Here is a 27,298-nt window from a genome sequence, read left to right as displayed (position 1 = left end):
ATGTTTCAAAAACTATATTGAAAAGCTATTTTGAATGATTACAAACACCACAATTTCTCTCCTAAATGACTTGTTTGAAACACTTAAAAAGTTAAAAGAAGCAAACTCTAAAATGAGATTTAATTCATTTTCTCCTGGGCTTGTAGCTGGAAGATCTAATTTCTTACTCCGAAAGTCTATTATAAAATAGCTTAGTAAAGGTCTGATCTGATCCAATGAACATAAGATAAAAGACAACATAAGGGAAGGCATGTTAATATAAAATATCTTTATAACTGATAACCATGTGTCCTTTACAATTAACAAGAGAAGGGAAAACAAAAAGGCTAAGTCAACATTTAACGGTGTGCAAGTCTACAACCTTTCCCTGATAATGAACCTGCATACGGAAAACGAAAATAAAGATGATCGAATTGATGACCTTCATACTAATTCAAAGCTTCAAAATACAAAATCTAAACCACACAAATTAAGTAACCATTCCTTACAAATTTCATTACGAAGTGGAAATAATTCAAACATCTAAAGAAGAAAATAGACTACAACAAAGACTAAAATGTACACACTTCCATTCTTTTCACCCATTATAATCAATACAACTACTTGTCAAGCAACAGATATCTCTCTCTTTCTAGTCTGTGTAAAAGAAAAGAGTTGGATCATTGGGGAAAGTTCAAACCTGGGTAAGTTTAAAATTTCTTGATCAATGCCGTTGCATCCTCTATATATTGAGTTCATCTTCAAGGTAGTTATACTCAAAAGTGAACTCAGTTTTAATCCTTTGGCACCTACAATACAGAAATAATTCAAATACAGTTACCAACATATTACACATACAAGTATTGTTTTTGTACCATCATATCAGTCATTAACATATCCGTAAGAGTAAAATTGGCCTCTTAATGTTATGAAACACAAGATCAGACCTTATATTTACACAAGTCAACAAAGAAGTAAGGTACCAAACAAAAAAAATTGGTGAGATTAATAAGTAAACATACCATCCATGTTGTAGGTCATCATTATTAACATGGAAATCGAAGTACACATAAGTTCCTTGCTCATACTCATCTGTAGCAACTTTTGGCTCTTCGTGTCGTTGGAACCATGTCTGATATTTTCTGTGGTATCTCCAAGATTGTTTCTTTAATTCTCTAGCAGCCAAATATTGTTGATAGGTGTTCTGCAGCCCAGCACATGATTAATCTTATTGCCAAAAAAAAAAAAAAAAAAAAAAGCATTACATGAAAAGATAGAGAGAGTAGTACCGGCTGATAGTAAAATGCAAAGAACAACGTGTCAGTGCCGTAGGTCTCTAGACCTAATCGGTCCCATAAGGCAGGATTGTTTATAATAGGGGCCTGTACTTGAGGATAGCTCGGAGGAGTAAGTGCAGGGTGCCTCTGCAAATGAAATAAGTTTAGAGTAAGATAAACTCTATGGAGTAAAGCAAATAAAGTAAATACAATAAAGAAATAAGTATCTGAACTGGAGTATAGCTCCTTGGACGCTCTGAGTCCTTCGGTTGAGGTAGCTTGTAGAATGCAGCTTCAAGCATTTGCAAATTATAGAATTGATCATGCATTCCTCCAGTAGTCATTGCGGACCCGCTAAGGTTATCGCCAATGGCACCCAAGTCAGAAACACTTCTTCGGCCAATGACACCAAGACCTCCAGAAGGTTGGCCAGGCTGCAAAGGTTGACCAGGAGAAAGGTCATCTTCTCTCGTTACTGAAGCTGTCTCAGTCAGTGAAGCAGTTATGCCAACCTACAACATACAGATAGTGGAAATTCAGATCCCTGCTTTGATTATCAGGTGATACAGTTTTTATAAAAAAAAGTAATTTAATAAAAGAATATTTGAGAGAAGCTCTCGCAAAAGTCATTTAAGGCTTGTGTTAGCATTACTCAAAAGGGGAGGTTCCAAGTGTCATAAACTTGGTCTATCGTGTAGTTCTTCTTCCTTTACATTTCAATTAGTTCTGTTAATAATCCTAGTTAGGACACATTCGCAAGTAAACTAAATATCCAACAAATTTGTTCGACTATTTTCATTTAAGGAGAAGTTCTAAGCAAATGCTAAGAGTTTTAGACATAACGTTTGATACAGGTTCATATTGTGTATGTAATGTAGAATATTTAACAGTTAACACCATGTTTGACAATGAACGATTAATGCACCTAAGTAGTATTGATAATTATGATAGATCAGAAAAAACACATACTGGAGTATCTACTGTATATGATCCTTTCAAATCATCATCACTCATCAGATTCTTTCCAAGGACAGAAACAGCAGCAGAATCAGTAGTATCCTCCGATAAACTTTGCTGCTGTTGTTGCTGCTGCTCCTCCTCAACTTTTGAATGGGTAACATCTGCATTTCACAGATTTTTTTGTCAGTCGTTCTTATTTAATTCTATGAGAAAACATAAACATTTCAGTTATCAATATATCATTTCTTGAATGTTAAAGGAAGGATAACTTTTGAAAATATGTGGCAATGCACATCATCATCGAGAAGCTAAAAATTTAACTGGATCGCACACTTCCCTAAATCTCTCAAACACACTCTCAAATTATGGTGGTCATGTTTTCTCTTTACCCTCCCTCCTCCCCTCTCATCCACCACACCCATCCTTCTCTCTGGAATCTGCAACCATAGTATTGACCTTTAACCCCAAGGACCATCCTTCACCATGACTAGACCACAGTTCACCAGATTGATACTTGAAAGAAAAATTGTAATGAGGATCTCATTTCAAAACAGGACCTCTTTTACATCAATGTTCAGTGCTATATCGGGAATGACACATCTGTGGCTTTTTGGTTTGACCTATGGATAGATGTAATTCTCCCCTCAACCATAATTTTTTGGTATTGATGAATCTAAATAAGCATCCATTACTGATGTGTGGAACCATGGGAACATATCCTAGACAATGAATTTTAGAATGAATCTCAGAGATGATGCAATAGTTGAATGAGCCTACTATGTGCAGCTCATCCCTAACATCTGGTTTCCCATTGATCTGATAACTGAATAATGAATATGGAAGCTTGACAATAGCACCATCTTCTCCATAATCGTTGATGTCCTACCTGATTGTCAACACCTAGACTTCGAAGGTTAGGGCCACAAAACAAATGCCCCTTCTCTCCATAGTATAGAATGATACCCAAATACAAAGGCATCAAAATATTTGTTGTTCCCCATTGGCAAAGGACAGACAACACCCAAGATTGAGGGGGGTGGAACTTCCAATCAGATGTAAGACGACTTCACATAACAAAAACATTAGCATGGAGAGAAGTGACCATTCAATGATTTCGGCTTCAGTGAGATGCCAACTCAAAATAAGATCCCAAGAAGCATTCTATTTCCAACAATTGGCAGTGGACAAGTTCTTGTGCCTACATAGGGCATGTACTAGAATGCCCACTTCCAATATTGCTCACAATGTTGTCAGGAATTAATGCTTTTTGAGAATAATCTATTTCCATGGGCCCTTACACTAATTGAGTTTTAGCTTGGATGGGTTGTAGGGTGGACCGTATCTAAAAACAGCGTCTCCACAAAACAGCTTTCTTGTGTTCGTCTCCATATCCATTTAGCAAAAATGCTGCGACTTTTAATACATAAATCAGTCAAGCCAGGGGCCCCATCTTGAATGGGGTGTTGAGGCCCTTTTTTTATTTGTCACCATTCTGTATGAAGTTTCTAAACAACTTCTCCAAGTGGGAAGCAGCCTTGATAGTTTGAAAATGGAGAGGTAGTATGTGGGAAAATTATTAAAAAACTGCCTGAATCATAGTGAATCTACCTTCTTTTGAGATGTGAGTGCCCTTCTATCCCTTTACTCGTCCCTCCAGTTTTGATAAGATAGGCTCCAAATAAGTAACCGTATGGGGCTTGCCATTAAGGAGTAAACCTAGATATATGGATGGCCATTCTCCAACTTCAGGCCCAAAATCAATAGCCAGGGATGAGATATGCAGTATTCCATGTTAAAGAAAATAGTTTCAAATTTTGTATCATTGCTGCAAAGCTGGAAGCTGCATGAAAGGAACTAATAGACACCAAACAAGGAAGAAAGCTTTTAGGGTTTAGGGTTTAGGGTTTAGGAAGCTTTTAGGGTTTAGGGTTTAGGATAGGACTCCATTCTCAATATCGAAGACCCCCACAATTTTTTAGCATCCTAATCCAACATTTTGCTCAAACCAACCACCAAAATAAATAGGAAGGGAGAAAGGGGGTCAAACCAAGACACCCCTCGATGGCTTTATCTTACCCCTTGGTTTACCATTGAATATGAAAAGCACCCACAAGGAATGAGGTGAACGAAATATGAAGACAAGAAGCAAGATCATACAGTCAAATAAAACACACAGAAATATGTGATGTCCTATCCCAAGTTAAGTACAAGGGCTTCATAATTACTATTTTGCCCCCTTCGCCCATGCAAAAGTTGAATGTGAAGGGCAAACCATAGAGATGGAGAAGCCAGGCTCATTGCAATATGAAGAAAAGAAGTTGGATTGTACCCGAATCTTTTGCTCCACTCGTCATTAATGCCTGCTGATTAGACTGCTGGAAGGAATTTGGTTGCTGCTGTAATGAACCAGATGTAACAGCAACAGGATTTACTCCAGGTGCTTGAACTCCAATCCCCAGACCAGCTTGAGAACTAACAGATGAATTTTGGGAATTAAACTGCAAATATAGCAAAACAAATCACTTTTTTTCTTTTTGAAAAGAAACAAAACTTTTCATTAAATTGTTGAAAAAAACTAATGCTCCAAGAAAACGGGAAAATTTTTTCGAAGGAAATCAAGAGACAAACGTTATAGCAAGAATAGACAGTGAACCATAATTATCGACGATAAACATGTACAAATAAGAAAGATTCCACAGAACAATTAAGAAAAGGTTCCCATTGTATTACAGTGCAACACAATGGTAAGCTTATTCAGTTTAGTTCAATAAGTAGAGTTGCAGATTGTGATTTAAATTTTTGACCTCTTGGTTCATACAATGACTTAACCAGTTGTCTATGCTCCTCAAGTCACCAAGTCAGATTATTTGGTCCCTAGTCTTTCATTTTTAAAAAAAGAATTTCTAGTATTTTAATTTTTATTGTTTTGTAATTAGGTACTATTTTGCACAATTAGAGCCCATTTCTTTAGTGGGCCTGCCCATCGATTTTCTCAAAGTCGTTCTCAATTTTTTTTAAAAAGACTAGGTAAGTCGGATTATTTAATTTACTAACAACAAGCTCCTTAATATTGATTTGTTTTCTTTGAATTTCTGGTTTCATACACCAATTCTTTTTCTTTTCTAAAAAGGAGACAAGCTTCTATATTATTAATAATAAACTCAAAGTACAATAGAGATATACCATGAGAATAATAGAGAAGCCTAAAAATGGGGGAAAGAGAGAAAGAGAATCAGTAGGTGCACCCGGACATCTCAACTAGGTTGACACCCCATAGCATCCTCATCATCTCCAAAAAAACAAGAACAATACTAAGGTCATGAAAAGACCAAAGTAAACACCCAAAATAACAATATAATCTACCTACATAAGACAGAAGCAAAGATAAAAAGTAAAAACTTAACAGTAGAAATACATATTAAAGCCTTTGAAACTACAAAAGCACTAATTTTGAACTAGCAATCTGGAAAAACTGCCTTGTATCTCTTCAGATGAAGGCAGGCCAATTGAGGCAGATCTTGTATGGAGTAATCTTTGAATTCTGCATTTGAAGAACACCAAACTGCAGTGTTTCTTTTAGAACTGCATACGATGTCAACCCAATCCCTATTTTTGTCATGGAAGATGTGTTGGTTACGTTCATACCAAATCTCGGCTAGAAGTGTTTTTATCAAATTAACCTAAATTAGAAAGGGTTTTTTATTATAAATAGGGCCCCCTCAATAATTGGAACAAGCTATCACTTAAGCTCCAGATACTTTCTTCATAACACAGAAAATGCACCACCTTCAATGAGTCATCAGGCTACTGCCTCACATGAAGAATTTCACAAGCAAAACTTACACAACCATATCAGAATGCAATTGGAAAAAAAACACTTTCAGAAATTTAGCCCTTATCTCAAAATGGGTTGGGGTTCATTCAAGAACCTCATTCCATTTGGAGAAAAGTAATTGTGAGCATTCAGCATTCATGGTCTTCGCGTTTTTATTTGGTACGTGTGGGCAGTAATAATTTAAGCCTTAGAAGTCCATGCGTGAGGATCTCTTAAACTTGGAGGAAAGGTGAAAAGTTGAAGCTCTTCACTTTAAGGAAATGGACAAAGGACTCTGAATTGATCCTCGGATCAACAATTACCCTCTTAAGGTTTGCTTTCCTCATTTGTTCGCATTATCATTGAATGAACTGGTCTCTGCCTTTTGGGGCTCTTCAACATTATCATGGGGTTTCTCCTTCGGATGTTTGTTAAAGGACGAAGAAATTGTTGATCTCCAGAATCTGTTAACGCTCGATTGCTCCTCTCCTTGATTACTCTGAATGATGATTCTAGAAGATTGTCTCTTGAAGTGAACCATCGGACGAATTCTCAATGAAGTCTTTGTCTAGATATTTGGAGTCATCTCCTCCTTTGGATGATCGTTTGTATTCCGCATTGTGGAAGTTTAAATATCCAAAAAAGACCAACGTTTTCATATGGATTCTGCTCAATGTAACCTTAATATGGCTGAAAATTTGAAAAGGAAGATTCCTCGTCTATGTCTTCTTCCTTCAATTTTCTTTCTAGATATAAGGCGGAAGAATCTCTCAATCATATCTTATTTTAGCGTTCTTATGCCTATTCTTGCTGGGGCATGATTTTCAGTTTATTCAACATTCAATGGGCTTTTTTGAATCAACATAGTTTTTTTTAGGGGAAACAAACATTTCTTTCTTTTTTTTTTTTTTTTTAATAAGAAACAGATATATTCATAGAACAAAAGAAAACCGCCTAAGGGCGAGGGACAAGAGGGCACTCTCTAGGAAAGACTAAAGAATAAGGGTCTTCCAATTGTTGAAAATCATAGAAAAGCTAAAATTTCATTAATTTGGTGAAATGGAACTAATTCTTAAATATAGAGAGCTTTCCAACTTAAGAACTTATAATCAAGAGATGCATCTAGATATTTCAACATAGTTGAAGTTCTTTCTGAATTATAGTTTAAAAGAAACTAGAGAGAAATCCAAAGTTCTTATCTATCTTATCAATAGAGATTGGATTCAACTCATCTTAAAGCTAGTTGGTGACCATTGGGACATCATTTTTCTCTTCATGGACTCCTTTATCAAAGATCACTTAAGGAAGAGGAGATTGTTGAGCTCCAAAGCTTATTTGGGTTGATTTCGTGGTTAAAGGTGTCGGACAGCCCTGATAAAAGGACTTGGTCCCTAGAGTCCTGCAGGGTTTTTTGGTCAAAGAGCTGGAAAAAGCCCTATGGAAGTCCATGAGCCCGAGAAGGGTGAATATTATGGCATGGATTATGATTTTTCAAGCTCTGAACAGTGCTGAAATGATTCATCCCAAGCTGCCTACCCACTACTTGTCTCCCTCAGTTTGCTCCTTCTGTTTGGCAGCATTCACCGCATTTGTCTCTTAACTGTCCCCTTGCAAGTAATTGTTGGTTAGAGCCTTTTGCAAGCTGTGGATTGTTATGGATGTTCGATAATTCTTTTCTGAACAATGTGCAGCAGGTCTTGTCAGGTGTAATATTGAAGAAACAAGCCAATTTAATTTGGCTCGTTGCTGTAAAAGCTCTCCTTTCTGAGCTGTGGTTCAAGCAAAATCAGCAGGTCTTTTATGAGAAGTCATCCACTTGATCAAACTGTGTGGAAGCAGCTAGACTCAAATTTCAAAGCCTTCAGCAGTGTGCCATATCTAAAGCTTTCGCAGATGACTCAGTGCAGGTAATTGGAGAGCCTTTTTCCAGCTTTCGTTTTTTTGGTGCTGTTTTTTATTATTAGCTTAATTAAGATTGTTTTTGAAATAACAATGTACCTTCTTGAAAGGAAACAACTGAAGATCTTTGTGTTTATTATTTTTTGTAGCTTATTATGGATATGATTAGAGCGCTAAGGATTAGGATATGTCTGGGAACACCTCCTAATCCTTAGGTTCTTTAGTTTTTGCTCGTTGTATCTTGTACTTTGAGCAGTAGTACAACTATTATTTGTAAAGGGACTTGTTTGTCTTTGTTTTTATAAAAAGCTATTTGGTGGTTCTTTAGTGAAAGATGTATGTCGAAATTGAGATGTTTTATTTCTCATGTTTTGTGTTTTGTTTAGCTTTGTTACCGTTACTTTTTGTTTGTTGTTCTTTTATGATTGTCCTTTGTTCTCTTTAATCATCTCCCTGCTGCAGTTCGCTACTTTTATCTTTGTATTTTAGAGCATTAGTCTCTTTTCATTTCCTTAATAAAAAGTCTTGTATGCTTGGAAAAGGAGGAAAAAAAGAAATTACAAAGGACTTGCAGAAAGGCCACTGTTTTTAAACAAATAATTGCCAAACTTGAAATGAAGATTGAGGAAAGAGAGCCTAGAATTTTGAATAAGAGAACCTGCTGTAGAAGTGAACTTTGCTGTTGTGAAGAAAACTGCTTATGATTTCCTCCGCCAAGAGTCATGCCAAGAAGTGTACTATGTCCCTGTTGCTGAACTTGCTGGAGACGCTGCAAGAACTTCTCCCTTTGATCTGGTGCTATTTCAGCTCTTCCACGAAACTGCCCCTGAAGACAAGATGGTTAACCACATAATAAAAAAAAATAGTAATTTTATAGATTATTATGGGAACAAGCCAGTAATCAGTTAGATTGAAAATGAACGTTTTTCAGCAGATTAGTTTATTACAAGTACTTTGCATCAAAGAAAGTGGGATATAAGATATCATTACATCAAAGTCATCTGGAAGTAAACCATTTATCCCTAAAGATACAGGTGAGTATTATATAAAGAAAAAAAACATGGTTCAGAACAAATTTGAAAACAATAACCTTAGCATACTAGAGAAAGAAACATTCACCTACGCGTCAATTATATTTTCTTCCCCTCCCACTTTTCTTTTTTAGCACACAAAATATGAGTGAGAATTTAAACCTTTGACCTCAAGAAAAAGAGATACATTTAGCACTATGCTACACTTGTGTTGACATCTAAAACTATCTTAACTAACTTTTTACTAAAATGTATAACTAAGTAATATTTCATCTTCAAAAGATTAATTCATTATCAACACCACAAATGATTTAAATCTCCCATTAGGCCATTATTCAACAGTAATTAAATAATCCACATTGAAAAACATTCTAATGAGCATCATACTCCTTCGTTCGGATTTTGGAAAGAACTTCCTGGCCTCCACTGCATGCTAGGAACCACAGATGGAGAGAAAACTCGACCCCCTATAGCCGCTGCATCACTTACATTAGAAGGATCAACTGTGGTCGTTCCATCGCTAACTTTAGCTGCTGTAGGCAAAGCTAGTCTGTTACTTAAAGGGGAAACCATGGACTGAACCATGCCACTGTTACCAGTCCGTTCTTCACCTCCCATAATGTTTCTCTTTGTCACTTCAGAGGCAGAAGAAACATTACCGAGAGTAATATTACTAGGAACCACAATGCCAGAAGTATGGGAGGAAGTGGAGGGTGGCTGATTAGCAATCACACCTCTTCCCATGCCACCCCTAACAAGTCCAGAATCTGAAAATGATGGGGACAGTTTACGGCCTGGGAAGCTAGCAATTTCTTCATCCTTTGCAGAAGTGGGCATATTTACAGGAGATGAATTAGGAGCAGCCGTAGTCTCCAATACTGCACGAACAGCACTTGAACCTGGAAGAATGGATGATGTAGTGGATAAGCCAGATCCATGCACTGCACCATTCAAGGAAGACGAGGCTGCCTGGTTCCCGGTGGGTGTTGTAGCCGCAGACGAACCAAGGACACTATTCTTAGAAGGTGGAGTCTTCAAAAGAATGTCAATGTTAGCATCTGGCAAAGTTGAATCATCAACCTGATCTGGAAGGACAGTATTTGGTTGATGACTTGGAGCAGCAGTAACCTGGAAAATTTAACATCCATTACAAATGACGGAGCAAGGCAGCAACTATAAAGTGATATTACGACAAAACCTGTCTAAAATGAGGAAGTATTTAGTTTAATCCTAAGCTACAGTAAATAAGCAGTTCGCGTATAGACTTCACAGATGACAGATGTATCTTGCTTAATTACATGCAAATCCTAAAAGCTTTACAAAAAACTTTTTAGCATTTGCATAATCATCAAAGACCTAAACACCAAGACAATCAAACACCTAAATTCTGGATAAATACTTACGGAAAATTCTCCAAATCTTTGACAAAAATAGAACTTTGTAAATAACACACCTCCTAAAACTAAAGCGAAATGGCCACAAACATTTGTTTGCCTAGCAATATATTAGCAATAATTTGAAATGAGATGCCAATTCAATATCAAAAGGTTGGACCTCATTGACATGACAACAGATAAAAAGGAATACAATGGGTTTTACAGAAACCAACTCCATACAAGCAAACCCCATCATGCCATACAAGCTCACCCTCTCATACAGGGAAAAGAGCATTTTGCAATAGGCTGCCACCATGAGGTAACTAATTGTGATAGTTAGGGAAAATAATTTACACCCTCATACTTTGGAGGTTGTATCAATTGGAACCTTAAATAAATAATTATAACATAACTAATTGTAAGAGTTATGTTTTCGGTTAAAACAAAAACAGTTATGTTATTTGTCCTTGTATTAGTTTCAAGTTATTGAGTGTGGCTTTTAACTGGTTCCTAATTTTTGGAACCATGGTCTTGGTTAGTTCTTTATTTTGTTGGGGATGGTGAGAATGCTAAGAGGGCGTCAACCTAGTTGAGATCTTCGAGTGCACTCACTAATCCTTATGTTTTAGATTTGTCTCTTCATTGAACTATATTCACCCTGTATTATCTCATTTCATTATATAAAAAAAACTAAACTTTTGTTAGTATATCAATTTTGTACGCTCTTTCACTACATTATGTTTGGATACACATCATATGAAATACTTATAAATTTATCGATTAAACCCCTAAATTTTCAAAAGCAAATCAATTTGGACTCTCAATTAAGACTTCCTCTGAAAATTGCCCATGCATTAATTCTAATCACCAATTTTATTAATTTGACATTTGAAGAAGTTTACATACATGTAAGAATTGAATGCATGAATGATTTTCAAATGTAATCTCAACAAAGGGTCTAAATTGATACAGTTATAACAATTTTAGAAGTTCAACTTAAACAATTATATCTTTATACGATATCTTTTTTAACCAAGCATGTAGAAGAGTGTAAGTTGATACACTTCTGAAAGTTTAGGATTTAAATTGATATAATTTAGTTCAAGGTTTAAATTGATACAACCCCCAAAGTTTAGAAGTCTAAATAGAAAATTTTCCTAATAGCTATGCTATTTTACTGTGTTTTTTTACCTTTAGTTTTTACAGTCTGGAACTTTTTATATCCGTGAACGCAGCTTGACTAATCTCACGATAGTTGTTACAATCTCGATAGTTGTCTCCCTTTTTATCATTAGACCAACCCACGATAGTTGTTACAATCTCGATAGTTTATTGTTTAGTTTATTCATGGCACCAAATTATTCCCAGCCCCATTCCATATAAATATGGGCTGCTTTGTCCTTTTGGAGTTCAGTATATTTTTAGTAAAGAGCCTTCCCTTGGTATAAACCACATCAAGAACGCAAATCAAATGGGCAATGATAGATTTCCACAATATGGTACTTGTCCAGACGCAAAAAAAAAAAAAAAAAAAAAAAACATTTGAAGGACGTGCATCAAATAAAGCAGAATGTAAATCGTGAAGAAATTTAAAAGTAGAAATACACACACATACACACACAGATGTTAAATTTAAGTCTCTAATGTTTAATAGAAATCTCATACCTTTCAAATTCATCTAAATATTGTACAATATCAAGTACATAAGAAAAGCAAATGTCTGTGCTAGATAACTATTAATGGAGAAAGACATACAGGAGCCTGAGTTGCCGACGTTGCCAGTGTAGTCGTCTTCAAGTTGAGAGCTGGTGTACCCTGCCAAAAGATAACATATCAATTTATCAAAAAAATGTATTCAAAAGGCTCTTGGGACCTATATGTCAAGCTTATTTTCTAATGCCTTCTTTGGATCATACTCGAAGAATAAATTTTTACAATTTTTCCATAACTTCATTACTAATAGGTGAATGACAATTTTTCATAAGATAAAATATATATTTATGAGAAGGTTGGCAATCAGGCCAAGAGGATTACAAAAAATTCCTCAATATACATATATATACAAATAAAACATTAGCCAACGAATTAAAGGTCTAGAAGGTTTTTGTCATTTTAAGTTCACTCTTGTTTGAAGAGTACATTCTATTTCAGCAAATTCTAAGTTTCCCATGACGATCAATATACATACCTGTTTCCATTTACATTTGTGTTTATCTGGACCAGCTTGTGCATGGATGTCTCGATTAAAGGTCTATAGGCAAGTGACGGCCATGGATTAAAAAACCCACTCTATGCTTTTTATTATTTGTATCGACTTAATTAAACACAAGGACAACCTATGTGGCTTCATTAGAAATATCAATAAAATGAGCACGAGTGTGTACAAAATTATAGCAAAACTCTTGGCTAACCAGCTTAAAAAGATTCTCCCTTCGACAATCTTGAAGTCGCAAGGGGCCTTCATCCCAAGCAGGCAAATCTTGGATCAAGCATTAATCGCTAAAGAGGTGATTGAGGATTCAGAGCCAACAAGAAGGAAGGTGTGTTGTTTAAAATTGATATTGAGAAAACCTATGATCGTGTGGATTGAGATTTCTGGATAAGGTCTTAGATAGGTAAGGCTTTGGGTATAAGTGAAGGATTTGTTCGCAGAAATTTGGTTTGAATGACATCAAAGGATCTTCCGTGATAAGGAAATGAATTGGTTAGACTGCTTTGAGATAGCTAATAGGAATGCTGCAGATTGGTGCACTCTACACAAAGATTTTGAAGCATTCTCCATCCAAGAACTCAGTCTCAATTGGCAGGCCCTCATTTTTCTAGAGCAATAGTAGCCATCTTCTTCACGACTCATGTTATTAAGCCATCACTAAAAGATTCTTGTCTACTCTTTTGTGCTGCTGCTGTTTTTTCCATGTTATTTAGTTTTGGACTTCACAGCACATGCTTGCTGTATTCTTGAAAGACTTTATTTTGTATGTTTGGGCTATGGATATGATGAGGGTGCTAAGGGGCGCCAACCTAGTTGAAATGTCCGGGTGCGCCTACTAATCATGTGGTCTCTTTTTGTTTAGCTCTTTCAATAAACCATTTGTACTCTAAGCTTTATTATTATCAATAAAGAGGCTGGTTTCCTTTTAAAAAATATGAATGGAGGATGTAGATGTGAGGTTTCCTTACGAATTGGTTTCCTTTTCAAAAAAAAATTGGGCTTCAAGAAGTTTGAGACAAGGGGATCCTCTTTCCCCATTTCTTTTTAACATCGTGGTGGATGTCCTTAGTAGATTGGTGAGCAAGTGTGTGAAAGGTAGGATCCTTGAGCCCTTTGAAGTTGGGATGAAGAAGGTTAAGCTCTCTCATCTTCAATTTACTGATGATACTCTCTTCTTTTGCTCCGGTAATTCCAACTCATTTCTTTTGCTTTTGCTCTGGTAATTCCAACTCATTTCTTTTGCTTGAACCACATTTCTTTGAAGAGATCTTGGGTTTGAAAATTAATAGAGGTAAGAGTTGTGTTATGGGTACCAATGGCAAGGAAGAGAAGATTAAAAGATGGGTTGAGTGGATAGGTTGCAAAGTGGAAAGTCTTCCCTCATCTTATTTGGGTCTTCCTTTCAGGAATAATCCAAAAAGTGCTGCCTTTTGGGATCCTGTGTTGGATAAAGTTCGTAGTAGCTTAGCTTCTTGGAGAAGGCGGTTCATTTCTAAAGCGAGTCGTCTTACCTTGATCAAGTCCGTTCTGAGTGGTATTCCAATTTATTTCTTCTCTCTTTTTAAAGCCACCGTGAGTTGTGCAAGTGTACGGAGAGGTTGATGTGTGATTTCCTCTAGGAAGCGAAGGTTAAGGGCTCTCGCCAAATTATGTGGGAGGGCATTGAGAAACTGTTGTCTTCAAGGGGGAGGGGGGAGGTAGAAATTGGGAATTTAAAGATCCGTAACAAAACCCTGTTAGTCAAATGGCTTTGGCGCTTTTACATGGGGCTTTTCCTCGCTTGTTCAATTTATCCCTTCTTAAAAATCCTTTTGTCTCTAACTTTCTTGTGTGGACTGGGAGTTCTTGCTCCTTTTCCTTTGGTTTTCATCACACTCTCATTGATAGGGAAACATCGGGTGTGATGTCTCTTCTTTCGCTTCTCAAAAATCACTCTTTTTGCCACAAGAGGAGAGATGTGAGAGTCTGAAACCCTAGTCCTTTGGACAGGTTTTCATGTAAATCTTCTATTCAGAGCTCGGCCAAAACTTCCCCTTGGGTGAGTCGGTTTTTTCCTTGGTATGAAGAATTAAGGTCCCTAGAAAGGTTCGCTTCTTTACCTGGCACATCCTTCATGATTGTATCAGCACGTTGGACAAGATTTCAAGGATGATGTTGTTGTCAATTGGGTCTTTTTGCTGTATTTTAAGCCGAAAGGCGGAGGAAGACTTGGACCATATCCTTTGGCATTGTGAGTTGGCAAGCTGCATTTGGAACACTTTCTTCCAAACGTAGGGTTTGAGCAGTCTTTGTCACAGAGTTGTAAGAGATATGATCGAGGAATCTTCTTCAATTTGCCAAAGGCCGTTTTCTCTGGTGTACCAACATGTGTGTATTATGGGTGTTGTGGGATGAGAGAAATGGTAGGGTGTTGAGAGATGTTAAGAGGGAGAGTGACGGATTATGGTCTCTTGTTTGCTTTCATGTCTCCTATTGGGCTTCGACTTTGAAGATCTTTTGTAATTGTTCTATGAACTTGATTTTGTATAGTTTAGTGTCTTCAAAGAGCAAGGCGCACTCTAAGGTGACAAGTGTTCAAATTGCCTAAAGGCGAGAGGCGACAAAAAGGTGCCGCCTGGATGAAGCAGGGCGAACATAATAAAAAATTGAATAAATATTATTTAGAACACTTATACGTTATATAAATTACTCAAATCTAAAATAATTTAATTTAAAAAAGATAACTAAACTATTTTTTTTAAAAGGTTATCTGACCAAGTATTTATTTATTAAACATGCAACCACTAAATAAAACCCTTGTATTTATGGAAGGAAATTGCCAGATGGCAGTTTCATGCAATGCAACTATCCCAGTGTGATTGTTCTAGGAACGGTCTTGTGGGTAAGAATACAGACATCTCGCAGTTTCATGCAGCCACCACTTATGTCTCAAATGAGACTCTTCTTCTACCTCTTCTCCTTTCGTCTTACTTTTCCTCTTTTCTGTAATTCTATTTCAGACGTTTCATCTCTTCTTCTAACTATACTCTTCATCTTTCTTTTTATTCTTATGTTTTCTCTGTATTTCTCTTCCATCATTTGTCCTTCACCTGACTCTTCCATTACAAGTACATAAAAGAAAAAGGACAAAAAACAGATAGGAGCTCGCCTCATCAGGTGACAAAGGTGGTCAAGGCGACAAAAGGTGTGGTTAGGCGAACGCCTAGTTGAAGGAGCTCGCCCTAGCTAACCTTCAAGGTGCAACAGCCCAGTAAACCTCGCCTCTCGCGTTAGGTGTGTGCTTGGCGACGCCTTGAAAACGTTGGTATAGTTGGAGTCCCTTCTTATAGTGAGATTCCTCTTTTTGTGGACTTGATTTTTTTGTGCCCGTGTATTCTTTTATTCTCTTCATGAAAGTCGTGCTTTTCATAAAAATATATATGTATATATAGAAATATAAATAAAAAGAAGCCTTGATACTTAACGTATATAAGGGAATAACTCTATCCATAGGTCATAAGTCACATGAAGACTATGCAATCCCAACATCCCCCAATTAACTGAATATATATGTGTATGTGCATATATAAATAAATATATCACCCAAGTAAACCAGCAAAAAACTGTATTATAAGTTTTTTTGTCAACTTCGATATGGATAAGTGGGAGGAAAAATCCATACCTTCACAAGGCTAGGAGGGCAAATTGCAACCAAATCTTCAAGAGATTCCACCTTATCGAGAGGCAATGAGCTGTACAGCTCATCCACATCACTGAATTCATCAAAATCCTCCTATACAGACAAAGTTTTTGAGAAGGCAATGGCTAGAGTGAGTGATATTTCCATGAATTGAAGTATAGTCATCATATGAGCACAATCAAATGAGATGAAGAAATAAAAGTAACAGTTTCAGTAGTGGTAGTCAAATGATCAATATAAGTCGATAAGGACATAAAAAATATATTTCCAAATATATCAATCAACTATTCCTAAACTAGTACATGATACTTCGATATGGCGTACCATTTTTACTCACCTCAATAACCATGGTTCTTTTTTTTTCACCTTTACTATCTGTGAATGTCAAGGTCAAATAACATGAACCTCAATGAATGCAATGAGACAACAACTTGACTTGACTTTACAACATTTGACGATAAGAAATTTGAAACTAATATCCTATGTAAGCAATCAGTAGTCCTTGCACAATGCTTTGTTCTATCTCCTTCCCCTGACCTCCAACTGCCGCCTTCCAACAACAATTCAAGTGTCACCTTCCAGCAACATTTTAACCATTTCTTCTCACCTCTCCTTCTCTAGCCTTCGGTTGTTTTGTATCTGATTTCGTAACCAGTTCTTACGTTTCTATCCTAGTTCACACCTTCAAGTACTAGAAGCCTTGGACTATTTCGTATTTATCCATCACCATCATAAAAAAAAATATGCGTGAAGAGGTTCCTAATCATATTTTTATGCCTCCCATTCATTCTTTCTATTTGGTAGATTGAGAACCTCTCAACCATATCTTTTCAAGAGCTCTTAATCACATTAGATAATTCAAATTATTTTCGTTGTTCAAACTTAGTGGATAAGTCCTACCTATTTACCAGGTTATCTATTCTTTTTTTTTTTTTTTACTGTAATACCTTTTTCTAATTGTATCACATTATGTATCATTTGATAATCCAATAAATTCATTATACTTTGACCAGGTTAGAGAAGAGGTATATTCCCACCCTTTCTCTTTGTATTGAAAGCAGACATCCTTATCCTAACGAGTTTCAAGGACATAGAGGCTGATTTCCTGAACAGTGTTAAAGCAGGCCAAAACCAACTTCTGATCATCATTTTCTGATTGCGAACAGCAGAGTGTGATTGTGAGCTGGATTTTTATCCTTTGAACTGCTTTAGAAAGGCTTTGAAGTTCATATTAGCAGAAAGAAAACAGCCTTGGTTGGGCTTATAACTTGGACGACTGTGAGGTGGTAAACAGCTAAGAGAGGTCTTGAAGTCCCAAACATCCCTTTTGGCTTCCTCATCTTTATGATTTTGTAATGTTCCTCTATTTCTAACTCTAATTAATGAGAGCAACCTGTCACTCTCTTATCAAACAATGAGAACAATCCTTTGTAACTGGCTTTTATTTTTGTCTGCTTCATTGTTTGGGCCCTTGTTTTATGCATCATCATAATGAATGCTACTGAGAGAGAGTACTAGCACCCGTACAACAAAATAGAAATGCAAAAGACATGGAAGGAATTATAACCTGATTTCTTTCAACATAATCTTCTAAGAAGTCCTTGACATCGTTGACTTGCTCAGGACTCAATTCATCGTTATCAAGCAGTCTCAAGATCAGTTCCAGCTTCATTATATGAGCCTTGTGCCGAGTAATAGATGTTTCAAGATGAACCTGTAAAAGCAAAATGAGCAGATATTTGTAAAATCAAAGCTCTAGGAAAGAACAACACATCATTTTAGAAAATACAGAGTATACTACTACTAACCAATCTAGGTGGCCTTGCTTTCCCCTTCTTCACAGACAAACCCTCGATCTCAGCTTCAAAATTATCAATCTGAGATTCCAACTCACTAACCTGACAAGAATAAAAACATTGAGTGCCTGTTAAGCAAATTGGACAGAGTTTTTCTTTTTCCTACCAAGCATAAACATAAAAAACAAAAGAAAAGACTCATTTAAGATTCCAGGATTTCAAGAGTTTGGTCTATCCACGAATGCATAATTTACTCAAATAACTAGCAGGGGACCCACCATTCCCACTCTTTCATACAAACGTTTGCCCTCATAAGGGTAAACAAATACCATACACAATTATTTTCGCGTACACCTCTTCTAGCATATGTAAAGTGATTAGAAGACTTGTCTGCCAATCAGTTCCACCCCAAATCAAACTGAAAAACTTGTAGTAAAATTCTTAATCCCAAAAAGAAAACCATGTCAAAGGAGAAAAATAGGAACCTGAAATAGGACTCCTCAATATAAGGATTGAGAGAAGATCCAGTGACTTTTTTGTTTGATGTCTGTACAGCCTCTAAGTTAGCTTACGTATACCTCGACTAATCTAACAGTACAACCCATTTGATCCTTAAAATTTGGGTGTCAAGGAAACTTGTATGAAATTAATTCCAATAGATGACCACCATGAATCAAATCCATCATCTCTTAGTTAGTTATTGAGACTATGTCACCTTTTTTACCACTAGGCCAACACATGATGGTTGGAGAAGACCCAGTGACTTGAAACAAATAAGCTGGAATGTCAAAGGCCTGAAGGAACAGAAAGTAGTCCTAAAAAAAAGACCTTCCAGGTAGACCGATATATTTAGCAAGATACCAAGGCAAGTGAGTTGAACTAAGGTTACAGCCTAGACTCTGATTAGATGTGTTGGTTGCACATACCTTCTTAAGGAACAAACTTTTTTCCTTTTCTTTTTTTCCCTTTTTGGTTAGAAAACACATATTTCAGTATCAAGGGAAGCACAAAAAAGAGAGAAGGCAAGATATCCCCACCTCATGAAGGGATTAAGAAAACACTGCGTAATTGTCTAAAATTTGCACCAAACCATGATTACAATGATCTTTGACAATGGAGCACCAAGAAGAAGCCATAATTATTTAAGTTTCGGTTTCTAATTTAAAAAAGTATTAATTTTTCCTGAAATCTGGAAGCTCAACTACTGCAACTAAGAACAACATGCTGATTCTTTAATCAAATGTGCATTGTTCTCCAATAGGGCATTCATATAGTCTATGGAGGTTCTGTACAAGTAGATTTCCATACCACATTGTTCAACCAATCCCGAGTTTCTGATTTAGCTTTCTCCTTTGGATCCTATGTTTAAAAACCACAGAGAAGTTTCATTAGAGCCAACAATAAAAATAGAAAACAAATTTTCACGTGTAGGCAAAGCTACTATATACAAGTAAGTTGTACAAGAATAGACAAAATAACAAGAATTTTCCTTCAAAGCCACTTAAAAGAAAATTAATTGATATTGAAAATGACTAAAATGACAAACAAGAGGAAAACTTCTAATTATTGACAGGGAAAGGAAGTCAAAAACCAATAGGGCTTTGAATCAATCTACAAATATATAGCCCATGACATAGAATATTACTGAAAATGACACTTGAAAGCAAAGTAATAGAAGCTGAAAAAGGAAAAACGATTTAGCCAAAAATATAACAATTTCAACGCTCATCAAAAAGAAATCTTTGTTATCATATAGCCTCGTTCTGGTAGATTGTACAGTAACTGGGTCTCAGTTATACTTTAGGAGAGCCCTTAGGCATATCCTAGATTTTATATAGGTTCTTTTTAATTGCAGATGTATTTCTGCACTTCCCATCCATTCCCCTTGAAATGTTGGCTCTTCATAAAATACTTTTCGCACGAAAGGGAGGTGGAGGCGGGAGTGGGTAGGCAGTTGGGAGTCAGGACCAAGCAAAGAAGAACTTGCTAATCTGATTCTAGACAAAAGCCAAAAATATCCTAAAAAGAGATACAAAAACATAATAGAAAATGAATTAAAACAACAAAACATAAGAAAATTATGAGAAAACATAAACGTGTCATAGACAATAAGGAAAGAACTAGAACCTTTCATTGGCATCACCTGACTAAAAGGAATTATCTTATTTCCTTTTCTTTTTATAAGAAAAACAGCTTTCATCGAGAAAAAAATGAAAGAATACAATAACAAACAAAAAACAAGCCCACCAAACCACCCCATCTAAATGAAGGGGTTCCAACTAAGTAAAATGTTTCCTAGAAAATAATTACAATACAATAATGCTACGAGACCGAAGCCCAAAGTGGCACATGGGAACTCACTAAGGACCGAACCTCATAAGGGTCCCTGTCCCTGCCTCTAAACACTTTACCATTTCTCCCCCCCCCCCCCCCCCTAAATATCTCAAACCATCCCACACACCTCAACAGGCCACAAAAAAAACGACTTTTCTCACCTTTGTGCTATGATTGCAAAGTTTCTCCTCCGTCCGCCTTTCAAAGATGAAGGTTGTATTTTGTGGTTTGCGGAGGTGTGTGTCATGCTAGAAGATATTTGAGGGGAGAAGAACAATAGAGTTTTCAAAGGGAGGAGGAATAGGAACTCTTATGAGGTTTGGTCCTTATTTAGGTTTCACATGTCCCTTACGGCTTTGATTTCAAAGCTTTTTTTTAACTATTTGCTCGGTAACATTTTACTTACTTGGAACCCATTCCTTTAGATGAGGTGTTTCAGTGGGCTTTCTTTTGTATGTCCTTGTATTCTTTCATTTTTTTTTTCTCAATGAAAGTTGTTTTTATCCAAAAAAATAAGTGTTCACACGACCAAGCAAGACTTGCCAAATAAAAACATAGTCTTCTTAGGAATCTTAATCCGCCAAATCACATCGAACACATATTCCCAACAGGAGCGGGATCCAACAAAAATCTGAAAAAGGATTTACAAGAAAACCCTTCACTAGGATTCAGACTCCAAATGTGAACATCCAAAGAAAACCAACTCTTGTACCCTAAAAGGCAATGTGACAAGGCATCCCCTTCCCTAACAAAGAGAGGTAACAAGAAAACTTTCCAGTTTCCAGTTTAAGTTGATAAAGAGAGGGGTGAAGAGATTGTGCTGGCTACGCCAATTAGAGGCCATGAGTTGTACAAGGTCATAAAATAATCGACGAAATTGAATTTTCCAAAAAGATTTTTGCATTACTTCCCTTCCAAAGCAACCACAAAATAGCAATAGATATGTTGCTCCATAGCATGCCTTATCTTATAATCCTCCTCCATTTAGAGAATCCACCATCCACCTCTATAAACTGAGGCATGAACAAATTCTAACCAAATAAACTTCCAAAATACTCCAGATCATTCAACTAAAAGCGTAGGCTGATGATTGAGCCATGAGTTGAGCCCTTCTTGTGGCATTCAATATATCCTCACACATATCACCTAAAGCTTTAAATGTGTTGAAACTCCATAATGCAAATGAATATGGCAAAACTATAACCAACCTCCATATGTATATGGTTTTCATGAAGAGACTTGAATTTGATTTGCAAAATGAAAGAATGCACAATATAGAAAAAAGGAAAGCCCCGTCACAGAAAAGAGTCAAACTAGAAGAACGAGATCCAATCAAGAGAAATAAGGATTGAATAGTTACAAGATAATCTAGAAACAGAGGCTCAAGAGAAAGAATCTAACAAAGGACTAGACATTACCAAACAAACTCCGATGTCCCTTAAACAATTTTTTGTTTCTTTCTCTCCAAAGCCCCCACGAAATAACAATCTCAAAAACCTTCTTTTATCATGAAAGGTTGAATGAAAAAAAAAAAAACTCATTAACTGCCCTTTTTCCTTCTTCTTTTTTTTTCTTTTTCTTTTTCTTTCTTTCTTTCTTTCTTTCTTTCTTTTTTTTTTTTTTTGGAAAGGAAACAAGTCTCTTCATTAATCTATTGAAGGAGACAAATGCTCAAAATACAATAGAGTTATACAAAGAGCATTAAGTAAAAACCTATAGATCAGGAGGCACATTCGAACATCTCAACTAGGTTGACACCCCTTTGGTGCCCTCAACTCCTCTACTGCCTTTTTCGCAATTCTAAAAACTAACAAATCAGAAATTTAACAGATAAAAAAATATGCCAGACTGCCCAAGCAAAATCACAACTTCACAGGATGTGAACAATATAGACATTTATTCTTTTGTGTAACTCTTCTTTTCAAAACTCGAATATGAGAGTATAATTACCTACCACCTTCAATTCATTGTTCAGAGCCACTATTTTCGCTGATAATTTTATATATTATATTGAATAAATCAAAGTGCACATAGTAACCTATTGCACTGGTGAATAAATAGAGACCAAAATGCTAATAAAGTAAACATACAAATGTGGAAAAAAATAAATAGGAATAAACCCAATAAACCCTAATTTCCTTCAACACTCGCAAAGTCAGTATCCACATTTTGGAAGGGCCTTGTCCAGACGAAAAGGATCTATGATCAACACTTTTTGGAAGACATCACATGGAGTCACATAGATTTTGATTTGTTCATCATGAAAGCAAAAAAAAAAGATAGAGAAAGAGTACATCCTTGTTAACATTCCTCGTAAAAAAATTGACAATCAAACTCCCCATCTTTTAAATTACAGAACAGTCTTTTAAATTGCGAAACAGCAGGTGAAGTTCTTTTTTCATTTTCTAAACAAGAAACAAAACTTTTAACTGATGATTGATAAGCTATATTATTACTAGATCTCAATTATTATGGTCCAACACAGTCAAGGCTCCAATATCCAAGATTTGGCTTGAACATCATCAGAAGGTTTTTCACAACAAATCACTAGATTGGTTCGATCAGTTGAGCTCAGTGTCCCTTCTACCTCAACGTGGTATTCCCAATCTAAAGCTTTTGCTAATTATTCTATTCTATTTCGGGCATTCAGTTGCATTGGAATGCTTTTATTTCTTCGGTTTATTTATCTCTTTGTATTGCTCACATTGTATGTTTGCTATTTTTGTTGATTTTGGATATGTATTTTTTAGAATTAGACTCTTTTAATTATATCAATGAAAAGTATTGTTCCCATTTCAAAAAGAAATAAGGATTGAGAAGCTATAGAGAGTGCAAAAGCTCAAAGACTACGAAGTGTCAACTGAGAAAGATTAAAGACAAAAGAAAGAAGGAAGGAAAGTTAAAGATTGCCCCTTTGTGTGTGTACATCTATATAGTAAGGCCCCACATATTACAGATGTCATTAAAAGAATAACCCATAAAAAGCTTTGACAGTGAATCTGCCGCCAAGAAGCTGTGATCGTGATGAATTCGAGATTATCTAACCAATCGAGGAACTTAAGTTAAAAAATATTTACTTTCTTTAAAGCAAACTCCAAAAGGATAACTGCTAAAAGTTAATGGAACAAGTACCAAATCACGTCAAATCATGGAAGCAATTTTTTAGAAGCATGTTTAGCTAGTTATCAATTCATTTAGGCTCAAAGATGAGTGAGAATAGTGTTTAAGAGCATACAGTTTTAGGCTGTTGACCCAAACCTTCTTTCGAGAAGGCTTTAGTTTTCGTCTCCTTTTCACAAATCTTAAATCTTTCCATTTCACGCTCAATAAGTTTACGAGCATCCAACAAAGCCTGCTCATAAGACGCACTGACCTGTACCAACAAATATCAAAATAGAAAATAATTAGTCTCAGTCATCAAGATTTACAATTTTATTATTTAAAAAATTATTATTATTATAATAAATAAATTTTTTAAATAAATAACTGCTATACTGAGAAATAATGGAAAAATGCAAGGCCATACAAAAAACCCCACTAAAGAAAGGGTTTCCACCTAGGTAAAATAGAGCCTAGGGAGTAATGACAAAAAGCCGTCAAAACCGAAGCCGAAAGGGAAACGTGAAACCTAACCAAGGACCCAAACTCACTAGGGTCCCTCTCCACACTTCTAAACACCCTATTATTCCTCTTTCCCCACAAATCTCATACTAAAGCACACACACTTGCAAACAAAGAAAGCACCCTTTCTCTCTAAAGGGTGGGTGGAGGAGGAACTCCTTGAACATTGAACGAAGATCTTTCTGGCTAGCAAGCAAGACATCAAACTCCTACAAGAAATAGTTCCAGAAAATTTCGCAAACGGGCACTCCCATAGAAGGTGATCCAGATTTTTCTCCGCCTTTAGACAAAGAATGCAACAAAAAGGGTTTGTTAACAAAGATAACTCCCAAAACCTTGCCCATCCTATTTACGCAACCAAGAAAACTTGCGGAAAAAAAAACCTGACTTACGCAACAACGGGAGAGGGATCAATTAAAATTCTAAGGAAAGACTTATAAGAGAAATCCTCCACCAGATTAGGACTCCAACTCGAACATCCATTCTCCCCAACCTAAAGTCAAAACCCTCAATCAAGGAGAAGAGACAAATTTCCCAGACCAAACCAAAACATCTAACACTAAACAATTTTTCCAAGAGGGGAGGTGGTAAAACCTAGGAAACACCGATGACAGAGTTCTATCTCCCACCTAATGATCCTCCCAAAAAAACAAAATTTTCATCAAGTATATTGGATAGCTCTCTTGGTTAACAAAACTCAATCAAATAAATTGATGCAAAGTGTATACTCTAATTATTCTAGATAAGGAATATGAAATAGATATTAATATTATAAGTAGTAATTAGAATATTTAAGCAAGATAAATTAGAGATAACTTCCCACGAATACTACTCTCATAAGATTATAGAATACTGCTCTCATAAAAAAATAAAAAATAAACAAATAAGCATTAGAAATTTAGAATACTACAGATAAATTAGATATAACTTCCCACAAATCTTAGAATTAGAAAGGTTGGTTCTTTACATTTCAGATCAAGGAAAGTAAGGACTACTTCAGATCATAAGCAGATTCTCTTGAAGTCTGAAGACTGGCTCTCTTGCAGGGGTCAAAAGCCCTCTCAAATTTGAAACTGTTAACTGCAGCACTAGTCCTTTTTGCCTCCCTCTGGAAAAATGGTGGAATGAAATTAGTTGAGGGTTGGCCAGACTTTACGTTGGATCATTAACCTAATTCCTAAGCAGCAAAGGAGCATAATATAGTCTGGAACAAGAAAATGCTAGGCAACCTTGTATTTCTTCAGGAACAAACTTGGCTATTGGATCCAAAGAAATACACCACCTCATAAAGGAAGGGAGAGCTTTCAACCATAGAAGAGCCGAACATGGACTTCTTTCAGAGAAGTTATAAAACCTCAAGAGGACGAGAATTCAAGTCCCTTGCCACTGTATTGTGAACAATAGAAGAAAATTTCTGAACTTGAAGATTCGAATAGAGAATTGAAGTTTGGCTATGGGAGGAAGCCACTATGGGGTGGGGAATTGACCCATTTACCTTTAAGATGATAATATGTAGCGTATCCACTAAGGCTTGTGGGAGAGGCCGTAATGTCTTTTCAAAGTTTTCATGGAATGGACAAAAAGCATAAGATTAATTCCTCAGGTAATGCAGTAAAAGTACATTGTGGCCAAATATTGGGTCAGGATAAGATGCAATGGATGACGGACAACTAAGGTGAATACTCTAGGCTCTGTTTCATCGACCAACCTCCATCCCGACAGTCTACTGTTGTTAATAAGAACTTGACCAAAGCCAATTGGAAGACCAAGTATGAGTGTCCAAAAGAAAATGAGGTTTCCATTAGAGCACTTCATCGGGATGGTTCAACATAGGGTTTAGAGTCCAAGGTTGGATCTCCACATTCGGTCCATCTCATATAAGCTACGTTTAGAAGTTACAAGCAATAACTTTTGGATCTTTAAAAGGTAAACGGACTTAAATTCCCAACTATAAAATGCGTGTTCAAGTGATTGATTTGATATGTACTAACTACTAAGAACTGACTGTAAGAGCAAATAAATAAACCCCATCCTACGAGTCAATGTGCCATTGAAAGTTCACAGAAACCACAGTAACTTTGAGAGCATAAAGATGCAAAATAGGAAAAAACCTTCTTATCCTTAATCTCACTGGACTGAATCCATGTCTTGATTTGGTCCCTGTATCTCTGAAGCTTCTTTATCTCCTTCTTCAAGTCCGCCTCAAATTTCTCCTTCTGATTGGAATTGTCGGTATCATAAACCTAGAAACGAGACAAACAAGAAAAAAGTTAAGACCCAACTCAAAATTTACAGGAAAAGCTCACATTCTCGGAAGCGAGTGAGTGGATGGGGAAATGAACCTTGTTCCAAATGCTGTCAAAGACGTCAACCCCTTCTTGGACCTTCTTGAGAACTCGGTCAATTTCCCCTTGGAGCTTTCGACTCGCACCCATGACAGAAGTAGAGATGTAGATTTCAAGAATGAATTGGCCAAAAACAAGAAGGTGGAGGATTGGAATGGAAGGGCGGATGAACAATCGGATTGGCTCAATCCCAGCCGGGTCTTTCCTGTTTCGTATGTGTGTACGGGCATCGGTTGCAAAGAAGATGATCGATTGTGAAGACACAAAAGACGGTCTGTGTAAATAAAAGGCGCGATTGCCTGCTCACTCCGCCCCCATGCTATTTTCTTTTTAAGATAAAATTTACATCCAATTAACTAAATTATTTAAAAATATAATTGACAATTTATTTATAGTATAGGTCTCGATAAGAACTCAACTCAACCGGCACTTATGTACTCGATGATGGAATGTCTCAAATAAATTTTATAAAATTAGAGATAAAAATATTGTCAATGTACTTAATTTTAAGAATAAAAACAAAATAATTATCTAATTTTAGTTTAGTTTGATTATTTATGAGAATTTTATTGAAGTTTAAAGATTATGTATGAGAGCTTTATTAAGGTATAAAGATTATTTATGAAGTTTTGTCTAACTATAGAGGGCAAAATGACATTAGTGGTAATTAGATTAAAAATATATATAGATACTCAATTTTATCGGTTAAAACTATATACGAAATTTACTATTTAATTACTTAATATGAGAATCTAAAAAATCCACGTCATCTTATATTACCATAAAACAAATGTGGTAATCTAAATCCATATATCTCACACCATAAAAGTCTCGGATTTCAACAAAACAAACAACCCCTAAATTTTGAATCGATACATGTAAGTGACATGTGTCAGGACAACAACTTATTAGTGCAAGTATGTATACTCCAAACATGTAGTATAAAATTGAATATATTTCAAAAAGTATCGAATT

General features: G+C 36.1%; 1 protein-coding gene across 1 annotated transcript; it reads right to left on the bottom strand.

Annotated features, from left to right (window-relative positions):
• Nucleotides 1-140: 140 nt before the first annotated feature.
• On the bottom strand, nucleotides 141-26,625 carry LOC103502976 (general negative regulator of transcription subunit 3). Its single transcript, XM_008467107.3, has 17 exons — nucleotides 26,321-26,625; nucleotides 26,090-26,221; nucleotides 23,593-23,730; nucleotides 19,332-19,382; nucleotides 18,036-18,125; nucleotides 17,795-17,941; nucleotides 16,210-16,320; nucleotides 12,092-12,151; nucleotides 9,348-10,088; nucleotides 8,588-8,755; nucleotides 4,546-4,714; nucleotides 2,226-2,377; nucleotides 1,490-1,768; nucleotides 1,269-1,403; nucleotides 1,002-1,183; nucleotides 680-788; nucleotides 141-379 (listed from the first exon to the last, which is right to left on the bottom strand). The coding sequence occupies exons 1-16, from the start codon at nucleotides 26,411-26,413 to the stop codon at nucleotides 722-724; spliced, it is 2,715 nt and encodes a 904-aa protein (XP_008465329.2). The 5' UTR covers nucleotides 26,414-26,625; the 3' UTR covers nucleotides 141-379; nucleotides 680-721.
• Nucleotides 26,626-27,298: the final 673 nt, after the last annotated feature.

This window comes from Cucumis melo, chromosome 4 (genome assembly GCF_025177605.1).
Source record: "Cucumis melo cultivar AY chromosome 4, USDA_Cmelo_AY_1.0, whole genome shotgun sequence".
NCBI lineage: Eukaryota > Viridiplantae > Streptophyta > Magnoliopsida > Cucurbitales > Cucurbitaceae > Cucumis > Cucumis melo.
Note: the sequence above shows the minus strand (reverse complement) of the source record. Positions and strands in the feature narration are given on the sequence as shown.